At 38.8% G+C, this 20,993-nt stretch overlaps 1 protein-coding gene across 3 annotated transcripts in view; it reads right to left on the bottom strand.

The window, feature by feature from the left end:
• Nucleotides 1–20,993, bottom strand: part of FSIP1 (fibrous sheath interacting protein 1) — a 285,720-nt gene that overhangs the window by 261,831 nt on the left and 2,896 nt on the right. For all 3 annotated transcript variants that reach the window (XM_066277143.1, XM_066277142.1, XM_066277144.1), the window contains exons 2-3: nt 15,585–15,717; nt 7,009–7,192 (exon numbers count right to left, since the gene is read on the bottom strand). In XM_066277143.1, coding sequence (XP_066133240.1) covers nt 7,009–7,192; nt 15,585–15,716 — 316 coding nt within the window. In that variant the 5' untranslated portion in view covers nt 15,717. The remainder of the gene's footprint in view (nt 1–7,008; nt 7,193–15,584; nt 15,718–20,993) is intronic.

Genomic DNA, 20,993 nt, shown 5'->3' with positions numbered 1-20,993 from the left:
TCGCCCCATCCCCACCCCCCCACTCCACCCCCCATTACCATCACATTCTTGTCCATGTCTTTGAGTCTCATTTTATGTCCCATCTATGTATGGATTCATATAGTTCTTAGTTTTTTCTGATTTACTTATTTCACTAGTATAATGTTATCAAGGTCCATCCATGTTATTGTAAATGATCCGATGTCATCATTTCTTATGGCTGAGTAGTATTTCATAGTATATATGTACCAAAGCTTTTTAATCCACTCGTCCACTGACAAACACTTGGGCTGTTTCCAGATCTTCACTATTGTGAACAATGCTGCCATAAACATGGGGGTGCATTTCTCCTTTCGGAACAGTTCTATGATGTTTTTAGGGTATATTCCTAAAAGTGGGATAGCTGGGTCAAAAGGCAGTTCAATTTTTAATTTTTTGAGGAATCTCCATACTGTTTTCCAGAGAGGCTGACGAACAGCCTCAGCAATCTTAAAAAAGAAGAATAAAGTGGGAGGTATCACATTTCCTGATATCAAGTTATACTACAAGGCCATTGTACTCAAAACAGCCTGGTACTGGCATAAGAACAGGCATATAGATCAATGGAACAGAACAGAGAACCCAGAAATAAACCCACAGCTCTACGGACAACTGATATTTGACAAAAGAGGTAAGGGCATACAATGGAGTAAAGACAGCCTCTTCAACAAATGGTGTTGGGAAAATTGGACCTGCAAAAAAATGAAACTAGACCACCAACTTACACCATGCACAAAAATAAACTCAAAATGGATAAAAGACTTAAATGTAAGCTGTAAAACCATAAGCATCTTAGAAGAAAACATAGGCAGTAAGCTCTCTGACATCTCTCGCAGCAATATATTTGCCAATTTATCTCCACCAGCAAGTGAAATAAAAGACAGGATAAACAAATGGGACTATATCAAACTAAAAAGCTTCTGCACAGCTAAAGACAATAAGAACAAAATAAAAAGACAAACTACACAATGGGAGAACATATTTGACAATACGTCTGATAAGGGGTTAATAACCAAAATTTATAAAGAACTTGTAAATCTCAACTCCAGGAAGACAAACAATCCAATCAAAAAATGGGCAAAGAAATGAATAGACACTCCTCCAAAGAGGATATACAGATGGCCAATAAGCATATGAAAAAATGCTCAACATCACTAATCATTAGAGAAATGCAAATTAAAACCACAATGAGATATCACCTCACACCAGTCAGAATGGCGCTCATCAACAAAACAACACAGAATAAGTGCTGGTGAGGATGTGGAGAAAAGGGAACCCTCCTGCACTGCTGGTGGGAATGCAGACTGGTGCAGCCCTGCTCATTTTTTAAATGAATTTTTTGGAATAGCTTGAGAAGGATAGGTGATAGTTCCTTGAATGTTTGGTAAAATTCACCTGTAGAGCCATCCAGTCCAGGACTTTTGCTGCTGGAAGTTTTTCGATAATTGTTTCAAATGCCTTTGTTGCAATCAGCCTGTTTACGTTTTCTGATTCTTCAAGATCCAGTTTTGGAAGATTGTATGTTTCTAGGAATTTATCCATTTTGTTAGGTTGTCCAATTTTTGGCATATAGATTTTCACAGTATTTTCTTACAATCCTTGTATTTCTGTGATGTCAGTTGTTAGTTCTCCTCTCTCATTTCTAATTTTATGTATTTGGGTCCTCTCTCTTTTTTTCTTGATGAGTCTGGTTAAAAGTTCATCAATCTTGTTTACCTTTTTAAAGAACCAGCTATTGTTTTCTTTGATCTTTTTTTGTTTGTTTGTTTTTGTTTTTAGCCTCTATGTCATTTATTTCCACTCTGATCTTTATTATTTTCTTTATTCTACTTCCTCTGGGCTTTACTTGCTGTTCTTTTTCTAGTCCTTTTAGGTGCAGGGTTAGATTGTTTATTTAAGCTTTTTCTTGCTTCTGAAGGTATTCCTGTAATGCTATGAACTTTGTTCTCAGGACTTTTTTCTCTGTGTCCCATAGATTTTGAGTTGTTGTAAGTTCATTTTCACTTGTTTCAAGAAAATTTTTTATTTCTTCCTTGATCTCTTTGTTAACTCATTGGTTATTTAATAACATGTTATTTAGCATCCAAGTGTTTGAATGTTTTTCAGTTTTTGTATTGTAGGTTGATTTCTAGTTTCATACCATTGTGGTCAGAAAAAACGCTTGATATAATTTCAATCTTCTTAAATTTATTGAGACTTGTGTTGTGTCCTAACATGTGGTTTATCCTAGAAAATGTACCATGAGCACTTGAAAAAGAATGTATATTCTGCTTCTCTGGGGTGAAATGCTCTGAAGATAGCAATTAAATCCAGTTGATCTAGTGTGCCATTTAAGGCCACTGTTTCTTTGTTGATTTTCTGTCTAGAGAATCTATCCATTAATATTAATGGAGTATTAAAATCCCCTCATATTATTGTATTGTGGTCAATTTTGTCTTCATCAAAATCTGCTTTATATATTTAGGGGCTCCTATATTGGAAGCATAAATATTTACAATGGTTATAACCTCTTTATCATTGTCCCTTTTTCATTATATAGTGACTTTCTTTGTCCATTACTATAGCCTTTGTTTAAAAGGCTATTTTGTAAGATATAAATATTGCTACCCCAGCTTTTTCTTTTTTCATTTCCATTTGCACAGAATATGGTTCTCTATCCCTTCACTTTCAGTCTATGTGTATCTTTTGTTCTGAGATGGATCCCTTGTAGACAGCATATATACAGGTCTTGTTTTCTTATCCATGTAGCTACCTTATGTCTTTTGATTGGAGCATTTAATTCACTTTATAAGGTTATTATTGATATGTACTTATATATTGCCATTTTATTCTTTAAACTTTTAATCCTCTTCTTTTTTTTTTTAACTTTCCTCTTCTTATAGCAGACCTTTTAACATTCTTGTAGTAATATATATAAAGGTCTACCAGAAAGTTCTGTCCATTTCTATCACAACAAGTTTCAACACGTAAGCACATGTTTATTTGGCGCACGTGTGCCTCTCTATTTTTATCACTTAATGTATACATACTGACGTAGCAAATTAACTAAAACAAAGTTGATTCACGTTAGTCTTATGTGTGAAGTGATAGTGTACCCATGGCTACTGATAAAGTTCATTTATGCCACTGTAATTTTTACAAATTTCAACAAGGAAGAAATGCTACAGAAGCATGTCTGTCGCATCCACCATATTCCCCGGACTTAGCACCCTCCGACTATCACTTGTTTTTGTCCTTACAAAATTTTTTGAAGGGCAAAAAATTCAAAAATGAAGAAGATATCAAACAAGCACTGGTTCAATTTTTCATATCAAAAGATAAAACATTTTTCAAAAATGGGATATACAAATTGCCCTCACACTGGCAAGAAATCATTAATAATAATAGCAATTATATTATTTAATAAAGTTTATTGACTGTAAGAAGAATTTGTATTTTGTTTTATTCCAAAAATGGACAGAACTTTCCAGTAGACCTTATAGTTTGGTGGTAATGAATTCTTTGAACCTTTTTTTTTTGTGTGTGTGTGGTCTGGGAAGCTCTTTATTTCTCCTTCAATTTCAAGTGATACCTTTGCTGGATAGAGTAGTCTTGGTTGTAAGTTCTTGTTTTGCATCACTTTGAATATTTCTTGCCAATCCCTTCTGGCCCGAAGTCTTTCTGTTGAGAAGTCAGATGTCAGCTTTACAGGGGCTTCTTTGTAGGTAATTAATTGTTTTTATCTTGCAGCTTTTAGTATTCTTTTTCTCTTCACTTTGGCATTTTAATTATGATGTGTCTTGGTGTGGGCCTCCTTGGGTTGACCTTTAATGGGACTCTCTGTGCTTCTTAAATTTATGTGGCTTTTTCCTTAGGGAAGTTTTTGACTATTTCTTCAAACAAGTCCTCTATCCCTTGTTCTTTCTCTTCTCCTTCAGAAACCCCTATGACACAGATGTTGTTTCTCTCCATGTTGTACAGATGTACCTTAGAGATTCCTCAGTCTTCTTGAGCCTCTTTTCTTTTTGCTGCTCTACTTCTGTGCTTACATTTATCTTGTCCTCTAAATAATTGATTCGATCTTCCGCTTCATCCAGCCTGTGGTAGATTCCCTCTAGTGCAGTCTTCGTTTCAGATATTGTATTTGTCATTTCTCTGACTGGTTCTTTTTTATTTCAATGTCTTTTTTAATGTTTACTATCTGTTTAAGTTCTCATTGTGATCATCTATTCTTACTCAAAGATCCTTGAGCATCCCAATAACCATTATTTTAAGCTCTGTGTCTGGTAGTTTGGTTACTTCCATTTCATTTAGTTCTTTTTTCTGGGGATGTCTCTTGTTGATTCATTTGGGTCATATTTCTTTGTCTGCCCTTTTTATCTGTGTATTAAGTAGCTCTGCTCTGACTTTTAAATTTGTTGTGTTGTCTTTATGAAAAAGATGGGCTCAGTGGTACTAACCTCCAGGCTACCTGAGTTCCTTGTCTAGGAATGCTTCTTGAGAATTGTATTTGTACTCCTGTTATATGTGAGTCTTGAATGTAGTCTTGAATATGGGTGGGTTATCCCTTCAGGTTGGCTGACTCTCAGAGTCAACCTTGATTATGTGTATTAGATGCTATGCAGTATCTTTACTGTTGGGCGTATTTATTTTCCACGGTGTCTGGTGCCTACTGGAATCCTCCTTTGGGTGTACCACTTCTGTTGCTAGGTGAGTCTCCTATTTGCTCCTAAAGTCAATATATTACGATCTGTTATTTTAGTTAAAGTATTTGAAGAAAATCTGGCCTTACACAGACATATAGTAGGAAAGAGAAATTTTATAGCCTTTTCAAATAATGGTGAATATTCATCTTTGACACTTATCAAAACTCAACAAGGTGTGGTCTCTAAAAGGTGAGTGGTTGGTAATGTAAAATCTGTAACCATATTAGTGAGCTTTTTGTATTTGTTCCATTAAAATCCATGGGTCTATCTTTCTTTTTTTTTTTTTTTTTTTTTTTTTTTTTTTTTTATTTTTCTGAAGCTGGAAACAGGGAGAGACAGCCAGACAGACTCCCGCATGCGCCCGACCGGGATCCACCCGGCACGCCCACCAGGGGCGACGCTCTGCCCACCAGGGGGCGATGCTCTGCCCATCCTGGGCGTCGCCATGTTGCGACCAGAGCCACTCTAGCGCCTGGGGCAGAGGCCACAGAGCCATCCCCAGCGCCCGGGCCATCTTTGCTCCAACGGAGCCTTGGCTGCGGGAGGGGAAGAGAGAGACAGAGAGGGAAAGCGCGGCGGAGGGGTGGAGAAGCAAATGGGCGCTTCTCCTGTGTGCCCTGGCCGGAATCGAACCCGGGTCCTCCGCACGCTAGGCCGAGGGTCTATCTTTCATGTTAAATAATCTTTTACCCTGCCCTGATCATTTCAAAAACAGTGGTTCACTGAATTATATAGACCTTCAAAATTTTTATACATTTTGTATAAAAATGTATACAATATAAAAAAAATCACATTTGTTAACATGGCCACCAATTTTTATCCAAAAAAATGGCTAAATATTGGGAAGCTGTTAAGCTCACAGTGATATACTTTCCAAAATTCTAACTTTCACTTGAAAGTTCAGATTTTATCACTGACAAAAGTACAGTCAGTTGTCATCCTTGAGGCAACAGGCTCCTTTAATTTTTAAAAAACGAGTGCCGAATATCCACATCTGAGTGACAATAGATTTTCTGACCGTCATTCTTTCAAATAAAAATGGTGTTCCATTTAAAATTGGCCATGTCAGCTCTCAACTTCAATTATCACATGAGTTACTTTTCTACAAAGCAAGCTTCACATTCTGGTACACAGCACAATTGTTATATGTGTACTGTGCCTCCCATTTCACCACACCGGATATGAAAAAGATGTGTGTTCAAAGGTCAAGATTTAATAAAATTATTAATTTTTACTGCTCCAAAGACACTCCTGAGTGGCACTGGCTATTTCTTTTTTCTGCCGGTGCCTGGTCATGAAAAACAGAATGACTAATAGTACAATTTGGGGCTGTTGCCTTGATTCATGCTAAACCACCAGCAATTTTCTTCACATTACTTTTGTACCATCAGTGCAGATGTCCTTTCAGTGGGCAAGAAGGCAAATAGATTATGTCAGTACTATGATAAACTATATTACTAATTATTATGTAAGTATTGTGATGAAAGTAGTTTTTACTTTGCAGAGCTCCTGAAAGGGTCTCAGAGACTCCCAGAGCACTACAGACCACTTTCTGGAGAACTGCTCTTCTCATTGTCTCAGACTAGTATTAATATAATAACCATCAAAAAAAGAGTCTTTTGCAAGGCAAGGAAACCAGACCTGCCTCACTTTGATCTTGCACTTCTAGCCTCCAGAAGTGTGAGAAAATAAATATCTGCTATTTAAGCCACTAAAAAAAAAAAAGAGTCTTTTAGCCTGACTTGTGGTGGCACTGTGGATAAAGCGTCAACCTAGAACGCTGAGGTTGCCAGTTCAAAACCCTAGGCTTGCCTGGTCAAGACACATACAGGAAGCAACTACTATGAGTAGATGCTTCCTGCTTCTCCCCCCTCTTTCTCACTCTCCCTCTCTTTCTCTCTCTCTTTCTCCCCTCCCCTCCAAAAATCAATAAATAAAATGAAAAAGGAATCTTTTAAAACCCAAAAGTTAATAAAAGCAAATGGGATTATCCCTAATACAGGATACATTTTATTGTGCAATTCTAGTCATGCTCAATATGAACCAAAAAGATTCATAACTCATGCAATAAAATGCAGAAATACTTCTTATGTGATTAATGTAAAATGACCACAATAACAATTTTATGAAATGACATGTCTTATTATTTTTCTAAGTGTATTTAAGGACACTTAATAGTCTTCTAAATAATAGCTGATGATTGTTTGTTGACAAAAAATAACTCACTTTTTAATTATTTTTACTTAGCTGATAAAAACATATTTACTATTTTAACATCTGTAATTATCACCAGCCAATCACCTACCTGAACATTTGGAGATTATCTGATGTTGACCCAAGTTCACATCTTCATCTGATCCCTCTTCAGCCAGTTTCATTTTCTCAGAGTAGTTTTCCCGGTTATTATTGTTACTGTTTCTCCTTCCCTCTGCATTACTGCTTTCTGAGTGGCCCTCTTCATCAGAGTTCAACTTGACTTCAGTATCAACCTAAAAATTATTTCCAAAGAAACATTTTTCAAAAATGATGTACTGTTTTAAACTTTCAATTTCTAGATTATTTTAGATAATGGAAGTATATATGAGAATATACATACACTAGAATTAAAGTATTCTAGGAATATAACACCTTTTAATTAAATGTAATTAAACTACACAATTAAATTTAATAACATTTGCACCACAGAAATAGGCACCATTCTCTAGCAACTTCTAGCAACAATGGAGAAAAGTCAGGAAGCAGTCCTAAAGAGAACTGCTCTCTGCCAGGCTCTGGGGATGAGGCAATGGTACCTGCTTCCTGAGCTTATGCTCAGATGAAGAGTCAAAAGTCTAGAACTTTGTCTGAATTGAGGTATGTTTGTAATGAAATTCTTCAAGTCAGAAAGAACCATGTGCTTTGGTGATTAGTTTATTTTTATGCTATACAGTTTTTCTATTTCATTATGGCTTCCCTCACCATTTTAGCAAAGTTTATTTTGATAACACCACTTTGGTGCTGCTGTGTTTTCCTGAGAGAGAACAAGAAAAGACATCCATGGCTGAGTCAGTTGAAAACAGGGCTCACAGGGCTCTGAGGACTGCACTGGCAGTGAAGGTCACAGTGGAAATGAACACAGCCTGAGGGAGAGTCAAAACCTCCGGGAGAAAGAGCCAGCCACCTCTGAGAGGAGAGCTTTGACTCTCCCAAAGGAAGGACTGTCTGCTCCAGCCTTTCAGAGCCCAGTCCTGGGAGGGTTTTATGTTGTCTCTGTACCCACCTGATCCATCTCCCCTATTATAATCTGGGCCCCATGAAAATCTCCAAGGTGGAAGGTTGGTGGCCCTGAGAGTTAAAACTGCCAGGGTAACAGGCAGGATTGGAGAAACATCTCTATTCACCTGAACCATAGTAGTACACAAACCCCAGCGGAACTGGGCTGTCAGTGGTTTATCATTATAGCCACTGTTTGTTGGTGGGGTACTATTAATCATGTCCTATGCTAAGTACTTTACCCTCACTGCCTCCTTTACTCCACACAATGACCCTATGGGAAAGGCACTGCTACCCAATTTAAAAGAGAAGAAAAATAGACTCAGTATAGAATAAAACTAGTGAAGGCCCGATTTAGAAACAAACAAAACAATGCCTACTTCATGTAATCTGTTAAAGAGCATTTTCTGCCTGACCAGGCGGTGGCGCAGTGGATGGAGCATCGAACTGGGATGCGGAGGACCCAGGTTCGAGACCCCGAGGTCACCAGCTTGAGCGTGGGCTCATCCGGTTTGAGCAAAAGCTCACCAGCTTAGACCCAAGGTCACTGGCTTGAGCAAGGGGTTACTTGGTCTGCTGAAGGCCCATCAATGGTCAAGGCACATATGAGAAAGCAATCAATGAACAACTAAGATATTGCAATGAAAAACTGATGATTGATGCTTCTCATCACTCTCTGTTCCTGTCTGTCTGTCCCTATCTATCCCTCTCTCTGATTCTCTCTCTGTCCCTGTAAAAAAAAAATAATAATAATAATAATAATAATAATAAAATGTTTAGTAATCACTTTTTTAAAAAAGCGTTTCCTGTTCAAAAATGATTAATTTTTTGAATTAATTAAATGATTAATTAACAATTAATTATTTCTGTCAAAGGCCAGGTAAAACCTGAAATGCCAAACTATCCAATAAATCCTTAGAGCTATATAGCTTTGGGAAGACACTGAAATTGCTGGGAGAGGTCATATGAGTTTGTCAGTCATTTATATCACAGCATAAACAAATTAAGCAGATCTTCTCCTGAGAATAGGTTTTTATATAAAGGAATATAGAATATTCAAAAGATAACTAGATATTAGCAATATATTCAGATAGCACACTTCAGGATACACAAAGACCTTTTACATGTGTCATCCCGTACAATTTTGGGGTTGGGGGGCAGGGAGAATGAGAAATATCAAGCTGCTTCTGTATGTGTCCTGACCAGGGAATCAAACTGACAACCTCCACATTCTGGGACAATGCTCCAACCAACATGCTATCCAGCCAGGGCTTAATTTTTATTGATTTTTAGAGAGGAAGAGAGAGAGGGGGGAGAGAGGGAAGGGAAGCATTCATTTGTTGTTCCACTCCATCGTGCACTCAGTGGTTGTTTCTCATGTGTGACCTGACTGGGGATCGAACCCTCCACCTTGTTGTTTTGGGACGATACTCTTAACTGACTGAGCTAACTGACCAGGGCCAACCCATATGATCTTAACTCTTAAAATAAGCAGGAAATAGTAAGGCAAAATGATGAAACTAAAGAACAAAAGGCAAACTTTGCCCATTTTACAGTTTTACCCATAGTTCCTCACCCATCTTCCTGAGCCCATTACCTGCCCACCAGCCTCTCTGCTCCTAACCCTCCTGCTCTTCTACCCTGTGGCCCATGTGTATGGTTTTCCTTTCTTCTTCATTCTCAAAGCCTCATTCCACCTCCGTTTTTCCATTGTTCCATGTCGTCCACTCTATACCTGCATGTTACCCCCAGGAAAAGTAAATATCCTATAAAAACCTTCCTCACAATTAGATTCCTTACCTGAAAGATGTGGGATTTTTAAACAAATTATGGTTATAATCTCTTTCAAGAAAAATATTCATAAGCCATAATAAACTAAAATTTTTAGAATGATAAATATATTATTACTGAAGAAATTTCACATAAAATCTAGCATTTTAAACTCATTTTCTGCCCTATAGAAAAATTTGGTAAGATATTGTTAATATACTAATATAATAAATATACTAGAGTTTGAACTATAGCTTAGTAGATTCAAATAAAATCTTGATTACTGATAAGTCTTGAACAAAATAATGTTAATCTATGTATTAAAACCTGTATGTCACCTGACCAGGCAGTGGCGCAGTGAATAGAGTGTTGGACTGGTATGCAGAGGACCCAGGTTCGAGACCCCGAGATCACCAGCTTGAGCGCGGGCTCATCTGGTTTGAGCAAAGCTTACCAGCTTGGACCCAAGGTCACTGGCTTGAGCAAGGGGTTGCTCGGTCTGCTGAAGGCCCGCAGTCAAGGCACATATGAGAAAGCAATCAATGAACAACTAAGGTGCCACAACTAGAAACTGATGATTGATGCTTCTCATCTCTCTCCGTTCCTGTCTGTCTGTCCCTGTCTGTCCCTCTCTCTGACTCTCTCTCTGTCTCTGTAAAATAAAAACAAACAAACAAAAAAACACCTGTATGTCAATATTGTGAAATTGCTGCTTTACAAAAAATTCATCACTCAGGAATATACAAGCAGAAATACTAATTCTATGTTACTCTAAATTTTGTCAGGTCTTTCTCTATTATTCTACCTACAGAAAGGGGAAAATTGTCACTCTAAATTTATTGAACATGTGTTTTGTGACTACTTACTAAGCTGAATGTCATGAATAACATAGAAAAGGACTGACCAATTGAGTTAAAGAACTGAAACAAATAGTTAAGACATACTGAATATTTACTGGGTGTTAGTCACTCTTCTAAAAATTTTAAGTATTTTATCTTATTTTAAACTTAAAACATGCCTGTGAGATTTGAACAGATAAGAAAACTGGCACAGAGGTCAAAGTAATTTTCCCAATATCACATAAAATGTGGTCAGCAGAGCCTGACCTGTGGTGCCACAGTGGATAAAGCGTTGACCTGGAATGCTGAAGTCGCCAGTTCAAATTCCTGGGCTTGCCTGGTCGAGGCACATACAGGAAGCAACTGTGATGAGTAGATGATTCCTGCTCCCCCACCCTCCTTCTCCCTCTCCCTCTCTTTCTCTCTGTTTCTGTCTCTCTTTTTCTCCCCCCTCTCCAAATATCAATCAATAAAAAAATCTAAAAAAAAAAAGATGTGGTCAGCAGAACCCACTTTGAACCCATGACTCCAGAGTTCAGATTTATAACCACTATGCTTCGGACTAATGAATCTAAAATTCCAGTGTTTAGATTCCAGTTTGGGGGTCTATGGAAAACTAAATAAACTAAAACCTTTCATCTACATAGATGAGTTCTCAAGAACATAGGGAAATTGCCAGTACAGTAGACAGAAATTAAAAGGGAACTGAAACCTAGAACAGGATCCTTGTAAATTCTTAAAGTAGCTTCCCCAGCTACTTTAAGGCTTGAGCATAGGCTCACCAGATTGAGCATGGCGTTGCTGGCTTAAAGCCCAAGATCACTGGCTTGAGCTAGGCTAGGGGTTACTCACTCTGCTGTAGCCCTGGGTCCCGGGTCAAGGCACATATGAGAAAGCAATCAATGAACAACTAAGGTGCCACAACAAAGAACTAATGCTTCTCATCTCTCTCCCTTCCTGTCTATCTGTCCCTATCTGTCCCTCTGTCTCTCTCTGTCAGGAAAAAAAAGGAAAAAATAAATTATGTGTTAAAAATTCCCCTGAATAAAGCACAGAAAAATAAATGAATATAAAATATTTAAAAGAACATGAAAGACATGAAGGATGGAAGGGAAAGATTCAACAGACAATTAATAGACTTCCAGGATGACAAAATAGAAAAAAACATAGGCAATATTGAAAACGTGAGAACACAATGGCTGAAAATTTTTCAAAATAAATGAAACATACAAATTCTTCAAATAAAGGAGTACTAGTATCCAGAAGGATAAATTAAATCCATACCTAGGTGAGGAACAGTAGATACAAAGACAAAGAGAAAACAAAGCAACCAGAGAAAAATATCTAAACTAGACAACCCACAATTAAATGAATATTGGGCTTACAAAAAGTCTTCTCATTGGTAACAAAAGAGACGACAAGCACCTAAATGTAAAACATAAAATTATAAAACTTTCAGAAAAAAACATAGGAGAAAATATTTGGGACCTTGGGTTACACAAAGAGTTCTTCAGCCCTGACTAGTTCGCTCATTTGGTTAGAGCATTGTTCCAATATGCCAAGGTTACAAATTTGATCCCCAGTTAGGGCACATATAAGAATCAACCAATAAATGCATAAATAAGTGGAACAACAAATTGATATTTCTCTCTCTCTCTCTCTCTCTAATCAATAAAAAATTTGAAAATTCTTAGATACAACAAAAAATTACAATTTTCAAAAGAAAAAAATTAATAAATTGCACTTAAGAAAATTAATTCTCTTCCAAAGACACAGTTGAAAAAATGAAAATTCAAGCTACAGACTAAGAGAAAATATTTGCAAATCATATATCTGGCAAAAGACTCTATCTAGAATATATAAAGTCCTCTCAAAAGTCAACAATAAGCCTGATCAGGTGGTGGCGCAGTGGATGGAGTGTCAACCTGGATGCTAAAAACCCAGGTTCAAAACTCCAAGGTCACTGGTTTGAGCACAGACTCATCTGGTTTGAGTGTGGTCTCATCAACTTGAGTGAGGGGTCGCTGGCTTGAGCATGGGATCATAGACATGACCATGTGATTGCTGGCTTGAGCCCAAGATCACCAGCTTGAGCAAGGGGTCACTGGCTCAGCTGGAGCCCGCCCCCAGCCCTCGTCAAGGCATATGTGAGAATGCAATCAATAAACTACTAAAGGTGCCACAACAATGAGTTGTGCTTCTCATCTCTCTCCTTTCCTGTCTGTCCCTGTCTGTCTGTTTCTCTCACTAAAAAAAAAAAAAAAAAAAAAAGTCAGTAAGAAAACTATTTTATAACTATATATAAGGCAAAGAAATGAATATATAATTGTCAAAAAAGATATGTGGACTGCAAATAAGCACATGAAAACATATTCAATATTATTAGTCATCAGGGAAATGCCAGTTAAAACCACAAAGAGCTACTATTGTAAACCTATTAGAATGACTGTTTTTAAAAACTGACAATATCAACTAGACGCAAAGCAGCTGGAACTCTCATACATTTCTGGTAGAACAGAAAACAGTTTAACAGTCTTATAGTTAAACATACACTTACCATTCAACCTAGCAATCCTACTCTTACATATTTACCTAAGAGAAATAAAAACCTGGTTCTTCCTCCCCAAGAAATTCAGCATAATAAATAAGTACACAGGCTTTACTCATAATCACCAAAATGTGTAAACTACCCAAATGTTCCTTAACTGGGGAATGGATAAACAAACTGTGACACATCCACACAATGGAATACTACCCAGCAATAAAAAGGAGTGAACTATTAATATATCATATGTAACAACGTGAGTCTCAAATACATTGTGCCAACAGACAAAAGCCAGGCTCAAAATCTATATACTTTAAAATTTCATTCACATGACCTTCTGGAAAAGGAAAAACTAAAGGGATAGAGAAGTTTCCAAGGATTACAGATACTAGAGATTGTTTACAAAGGGGTAGCAAGGAGGGAATTTTTGAGGAGTAATGGAGCTGTTGCGTATCTTGTGATGGTATATTCTTCACATTTGCCAAGCTCAAAACTATACATCAAAAAAGAGTAAATTTTATAGTATGTAAAATTATTAAATTAGAAACAAAAACATTAAGATACAATGGTCATAGATGAGAAAATTTAATATCACGATGTTAATTCTTTCCAAATTAATCTATAAATTCAAAGCAATTCAATCAAAACCCCAACAGTATTTGTCACAGGACTTGAAAAACTGATCTAAAATATAAAAAAGAACAAAAAGCCAAGACTACCTAAAATAGTCCTAAAAAAGAATAAGATGGGGAGACCATCCTGCCAGGTATCTAGAACTACTAAGCTGCCAGAGTTCACACCCAGGGTAGCGACGATGCCAGGTCAGGTGAAACAAAACAGAGTTGAGCTAGAACTGTATTTAACAAAGCCACTGGCAACTAGGATTAACTTAGTGTCATCCAGTTGGATACACCTGCACATGATTTAGACCACAGAAGTGAGGTAGAAGCTCCTGATAGGAAATGGGCAAGAAATAGCAGACAGTCATCTCTGCATGCCTCACCTGTTTTGTGGTTCCGATTCTGAAGAACTGAATTTCTTATATTCAGTCCTTTTTTGCTGGAAACCTAGTGCTATCTCCTGCACTAAATCCTAATAGGCAAAAATTCTAAGAGTTTCATAATGCAGTCTTATCCATAAATCGAAAATATAAATGAGTATGGATTCATTAACTTGTATTTTTTTCACTATAAAGTTCAAAATTGTTCTTTATGACAATTCTAAAACAAATATATTGTTCTATATCACAGATGAAAAAAACTGATTCTTTAAAAAACATCAAGTTTAGATTTTTTGTGTGTGTGTGACAGAGACAAATAGACAGAGAGAGGGACAGATAGTGACAGATAGAAAGGAAGAGAGATGAGAAGCGTCGATTCTTTGTTGCAGCCCCTTAGTCTCCTTAGTTGTTTACTGATTGTTTTCTCATATGTGCTTGACCGGGGGGCTTCAGCAGAGTGAGTGACCCCTTGCTCAAGCCAGTGACCTTGGGGTCATGTCTATGATCCCACTCTCAAGCCAGTGACCCTGCGCTCAAGCCAGTGATCTTGGAGTTTCAAACCTGGGTCCTCCGCATCCCAGTCTGATGCTCTATCCACTGTACCACTGCTTGGTCAGTCTAGATTTCTTTTTATTGACAAAGACAGAGAGTCAGAGAGAGGGACAGATAAGGACAGACAGATAGGAAGGGAGAGAGATGAGAAGCATTGGTTCTTCATTGAAACTCCTTAGTCCCCTTAGTTGTTCATTGATTGCTTTCTCATATGTGCCTTGACTGGGGGCTACAACAGAGTGAGTGACCCCTTGCTCAAGCCAGTGACCTTGGGCTCATGCCAGTGATGCTGGGCTTCAAGTCAGTGACCTTTGGGCTCAAGCTAGCAACCATGGGGTCGTGTCTATGATCCCACACACAAGCTAGAGACCCCATGCTCAAGCTGGTGACCTCAGGGTTTCGAACCTGGGTCCTGCATGTCCCAGTCCAATGCTCTATCCACTGCTCCACTGCCTGGTCAGGCAAGTTTAAATATTTTAAGAAAAGAAAAAGAGACTATTAAGGAAAAGGAAGTCATAGCCAGATAATATACCTACTAAACATATATTATGTGGTCTTTACCCAAACTGTATTTTTAAAATTAATGAGTTTTTTTATAGTAAGAGTCAATGGTGGCATAGCAGATGTTGAAATACAAAGCTTTCTTTAAAAAACTAAGTTATCAAAGTGCATTAACAAACTACAATGTGAATGTGAACAACAACAACAACAAAAAACAACATTCAAAAAAAAAAGAGGAGGAGGAGGGGAGATAAAGAAGGAAACACTGTTTCATACAAAATGATCTCAAGTAATATCCGAGAATCTGTGAGTGCTCCCGGCACTCCCTCTAAAAAGTAACCCTTAAATGAACAACAACCTTGGTTTATCGATTCCTAGAGGTCAGAAGAAGGAGTTGAAATCATTTCTGCTCAGCAAAGTACCTTGAAGGAGACCAGCTCTGGTGAGAGTACCTCCAAAGAAGCATTTGAACATCTGCTCCCAGGACGTGTTCTTGAATTTGAGGCTGGTCTTGATATTCCGTCTAAGTTCCCCTTTATAATATACATTGACATCCTGAAACAAAAATTATAAAGCACGTTATGTATTTAATTGTTTTATTAGTGTTAATATGCAAGTCAGAGCCTTTGTTATAAGGACTGTGTTACTACAAAAGTCACACTACCCTAATTTCATAAAAAGACATCTCTGTCTGTGGATCATTAAATCTTATGTCACTGCAGATGGAAGATATGCTGCCTAGAATGCCTAGGATGTTAGATTCTGAAAGTGACTCAGAAACAATGCAGAAGTGAATGCTATCTTAATGGCTCCCTGGGCCTCCGAGAGAAACATTTACTGTGTCCCTGAACTGAGAATGCACTCATGGAGCACCATACCTCTCAATCAAGATCATGCTTTGTCACAATGATGGGCTAAGGCCTCTACTTTCTTCTGGTTTCCCTTCCTTATTCCAGCCTTTCCAGTTCTAGCTCAACCTTGAGCCTAATCTTGCCTCTCAGCTCTCATTTCTCTTCTCATACTGGGTGCCTCCTTTTCATGGGGTACCCAGCTCCAGGTCAGTGCTCTTTTTCTATCAACCTTTCCCTTATAAAACACATGATACTACTTCTGCCCTCTGAATCAACAGAGAGTCAAACCTACTTTCCCTACGAGGGGACAGACTTTCATTATCAAGCTATATACATCCCCAATCTCTTTAACTATTTTTCATGTGACACCATTCACAGGCCTCTCACCACTCTGGCTGCTCTATTCCCAGTGCTGCTTTCTGACGCAGGAAATACTAGGCAGGGTGGTTTAAACAAGAGGGAAAATTGAGTACTGCAGGCACATTAACCCTCCCAAACTGTGTCGGTTGATCAGGATCGGTCCAGATTTGTTGGGGAATGTGTGGATGTCATGCATGCTGAATAAAATGGAAGAAACAGAATTTCAGATCTTGCCTTCTCATTACTTACTTAGCTTTATATGTGAATGGACATCTTCCAACAAATTTTTTCCTAAATTCCTATAAATTATGAATTAAACCACTCCTCTCATAATAGAACAAAGCAATTACATCTGGCTCAAAAGTGTAACAATGTGCTTTCTTACCCTATAAAATGATTCATCTTTCTCTGTTGTTGTTTTTTTAAACAGTCCAGGGGAAGTTTTGGACATGAGAGGAAGTATAACATAAAGAATCTGATGCTGGCCCTGGCCGGTTGGCTCAGTGGTAGAGTGTCGGCCTGGCGTGCGGAAGTCCCGGGTTTGATTCCCGGCCAGGACACACAGGAGAAGCGCCCATCTGCTTCTCCACCCCTCCCCCTCTCCTTCCTCTCTGTCTCTCTCTTCCCTTCCCGCAGTCAAGGCTCCGTTGGAGCAAAAGATGGCCCGGGCGCTGGGGATGGCTCTTTGGCCTCTGTCCCAGGCACTAGAGTGGCTCTGGTCACAACAGTGCGACACCTCGGATGGGCAGAGCATCGCCCCCTGGTGGGCGTGCCGGGTGGATCCCGGTCGGGTGCATGCGGGAGTCTGTCTGACTGCCTCCCCATTTCCAGCTTCAGAAAAATACAAAAAAAAAAAAAAAAAAAAAAAGAATCTGATGCTTCTCCGAGGCACGCAGAGATAACATGATCTGGCCTCCAACCCTTTGTTGTGCCCAAGTTGATGCTTAAGGAACCAGTAGGTCAACTCTTTCCATCTCAGCAAATGAAAAAGGCATTGATCTCAACGTTATTCAAACTCCACAAAAGGGTTTGGGATCACTCAGGAAGACACTGACATTATTATTGTGGGATGGCAAATCACCCTGGCCCGTCATGTCACAATCAAAAAGCATAAGGCACTAAAAGGTCAACTGTCTTGTAAATGCTCCAAGTAGCTTGTCCGGGGAGACTGCCTGCAGCTTACAGAGAGAGCAGTAAGAGGGAAACAGGTGCAGAGCCAGTGTGAAACACGTCAGTAAGGGAGAGGCCCAGGGAACCGTCAATGACACTGATCAGCTAAAAGGCTCTGGAAATCTTCCAATACGTTTTAGAAATAGGTCTATTTTATTATTTTTGCTCCTGAAAATAATAAATTATATAAAATACAGTTCCCAGGGTGAGTGAGAATGTAACTGACAATCTCTGAATTTGGCCATAGAGAAGAAAGTATGGACAAAGGTCACTGAAGTATGATCTTATAAATGTATTTGCGTGTTGGAGAAGAAATCTCAATAGCCACATAAAAATGCCACAAGAAAAATGCAGCATTATACAAAAAAGAAAGCAACTGATAATAAAATACTTAAATGTTGATTTAACCAAATGTGCTTTAAATACATTGAGTATATACAGCAAGGAATACATAAAATGAGAGGTAGTATAAGAAATCCAATCTGCAAGTCAAAGAGAAAGTCAAAACAACAGTTAAATCAGCATAATATTTACAAGTTCACATGGTTGCCTCTGGAGAATGAGACTAGACATGGCTTCTTTTCTTTTCCCATTGTAAATTATATTACAGTTTAATATTTTTGATTATATTACTTTAATAAAACTAAAGCCTAATTTTAAAAATAATAAATAATGTAAAATATGAAATCCTCAAGGGACTTGAAGAAAACAAAGATAATTTATATAATTATGAAGTTAGTGGCCTACTAAGCATGACACCAAAAGCATAAATCAAAAAGAAAGAGACTAACAGATTTGATTACTGCCTGACCTGACAGTGGCATAGTGGATAAAGCATAGGACTGGGATGCAGAGGACTCAGGTTCAAGACCTCAAGGTAGCTGGCTTGAGCGCAGGTTCATCTGGTTTGAGCACAGTTCACCAGCTTGAACGCAAGGTCGCTGGCTTGAGCAAGGGGTCACTTGCTCTGCTGTAGCCCCCTGGTCAAGGCACATATGAGAAAGCAATCAATGAACAACTAAGATGCCGCAATGAAGAAATGATGCTTCTCATCTCTCTCTGTTCCTGTCTATCTGTCCCTCTCTCTGTCCCTCTCTCTGTCTCTCTCTCTATCTCTGTCACACACACAAAAAAGATTAGATTATTGTTTAATAATCTTGAGTGTCAAACCAAAAAAAAAAAAAGCCATTCTAAATTAAATTAAAAGGTTCCTCACTGCCTGACCAGGCGGTGGCACAGTGGATAGAGTGTCGGACTGGGATGTGGAAGGACCCAGGTTCAAGATCCCGAGGTCGCCAGCTTGAGCACGGGCTCATCTGGTTTGAGCAAAGCTCACCAGCTTGGACCCAGGGTCGCTAGCTCGAGCAAAGGGTTACTCGGTCTGCTGAAGGCCCGCGGTCAAGGCACATATGAGAAAGCAATCAATGAGCAACTAAGGTGTCACAACAAAAAACTGATGATTGATGCTTCTCATCTCTCTCTGTTCCTGTCTGTCTGTCCCTATCTATCCCTCTCTCTGACTCTCTCTCTGTCCCTGTAAAGAATAAATAAATAAAAAGGAAAAAGGTTTCTCACTAACTGGGGAAGCTATAACATACATGATATACAAAAGGTTAATAAATTTACATATTTAAAGAGCTCCAAATAAATAAGGAAAAGCAACATTCCAATAGAAAACTGGCTAAGGGCATAAACAAGGACTTCCTATACCAAAAAAAAAAAAATTGTTAGTATCTTCTAAAGAAAAAACAACTCCAAGAAAAAATAAGTCTAATATCTGTAATTAAAGAAATATACTGAAGATGAGCACAAGTCGAAGAAGTAAGAGAGATGGGTTATGGATTGATGCCTTCATGGATATCCTTGTGTCCCTTTTTTTTTTTTTTTACCTTTTGCTTATCTGTATTTCTGGTTATCTATTAAGTATATCTTGAATTCATACTAAAGAATTTATTTATTATAAAATTTTTTCTAGAATATATTAAAGTGTATTAAAAGAAGACACCCAATATTCACCACCTTGACACATTTCTTTTATTCTTGCACTGTCTTTTCAACAAAATTGGACTCATATTTCTCACTTAACATTGCATGATGAGCTTATTCTTATTACATTAAAGATTACAATAAAACAGAATATTATTTATTTCATGATATCCCATTAAATAGATGGATGTATGACCAGATTCTAAATTTTAACAAGCCACTACAAACACATACCAACTTTTTATAACATTCCTTTCAAACAAAATTAAACTTTTTCATACAGGATTATGAGAAATTCAACCATCATGGATGATTTAAAACCAAAAGGGGGAAACATGGCTGCTGTAATTTTATATCTTTGGATGAATGGAAGAATCAAAAGAAAACGACAGCCCTGGCTCGTTGGCTCAGTGTTGGGCAGATAAAATATATTTTGCTCATTTTGTTAAAGATGGCCACTGCCCACATGGGCGGCTGATTGCCTTCTTGCTTGGGAAGGGACTTGGTTATGCTAATATGTGTTGGGGGAGGACTTTTGCACCAAAAGGTTTTAAAAGGAGGAGCGAGGAGGCCATTTTTGGGAGATCATGTTGTTCCAGGAGAAAGGGAGAGGCCACGTGGGGTAGAAGAGGCAGCCAAAATGTAGGCAAAGAGGTGGGAGCCTTTGATTCTAGGAAAACTCGGATGCATCAGTGGCTTTGGGAGCCCTGAATGGAAAGGGAAGTGTTTCCCGCTATGTGGGGTTTTTTTGGGTTTTTTTTCTTTGTTTGTTTTGTATTTTTCCGAAGCTAGAAACGGAGAAAGACAGTCAGACAGACTCCCGCATGTACCCGACCGGGATCCACCCGGCACACCCACCAGGGGGCGACACTCTGCCCACCAGGGGACGATGCTCTGCCCCTCCCGGGCGTCGCTCTGTTGGGACCAGAGCCACTCTAGCGCCTGGGGCAGAGGCCAAGGAGCCATCCCCAGCGCCCGGGGCCATCTTTGCTCCAATGGAGCCGCGCTGCGGGAGGGGAAGAGAGAGACAGAGAGGAAGGAGAGGGGGAGGGGTGGAGAAGCAGATGGGCACTTCTCCTGTGTGCCCTGGCCGGGAATCGAAACCGGGACTTCTGCACGCCAGGCCGATGCTCTACCACTGAGCCAACCGGCCAGGGCCCTGCTATGTGTTTTTACTCGCTTGCAGAGTGCAACTCTAGAATAAAAAAAAAAAATGGACCACTAGTTTTTGGCTCTGCAATTTCATTACCATCTGTCTGGATCAAATGCAAACCTGCGTTGGCGAGGCAGCTTTGATGGTAGCCATGGCTACTTGCTCTACACTCAGTGGTACAGCTTTAGTCCAGCACGTGGATGTCCCAGGTTTCATTCCCAGTCAGGGCACACAGGAGAAGTGAATATCCGCTTCTCCACCCCTCCCTTTCCCTGTTCTTTCTCTTTCTATCTCTCTCTCTTCCCCTCCCA

The sequence above is a fragment of the Saccopteryx bilineata genome, chromosome 4 (assembly GCF_036850765.1).
Source record: "Saccopteryx bilineata isolate mSacBil1 chromosome 4, mSacBil1_pri_phased_curated, whole genome shotgun sequence".
In the NCBI taxonomy this organism is placed as follows: Eukaryota; Metazoa; Chordata; class Mammalia; order Chiroptera; family Emballonuridae; genus Saccopteryx; species Saccopteryx bilineata.
This window is presented reverse-complemented; position numbering and strand designations above follow the sequence as displayed.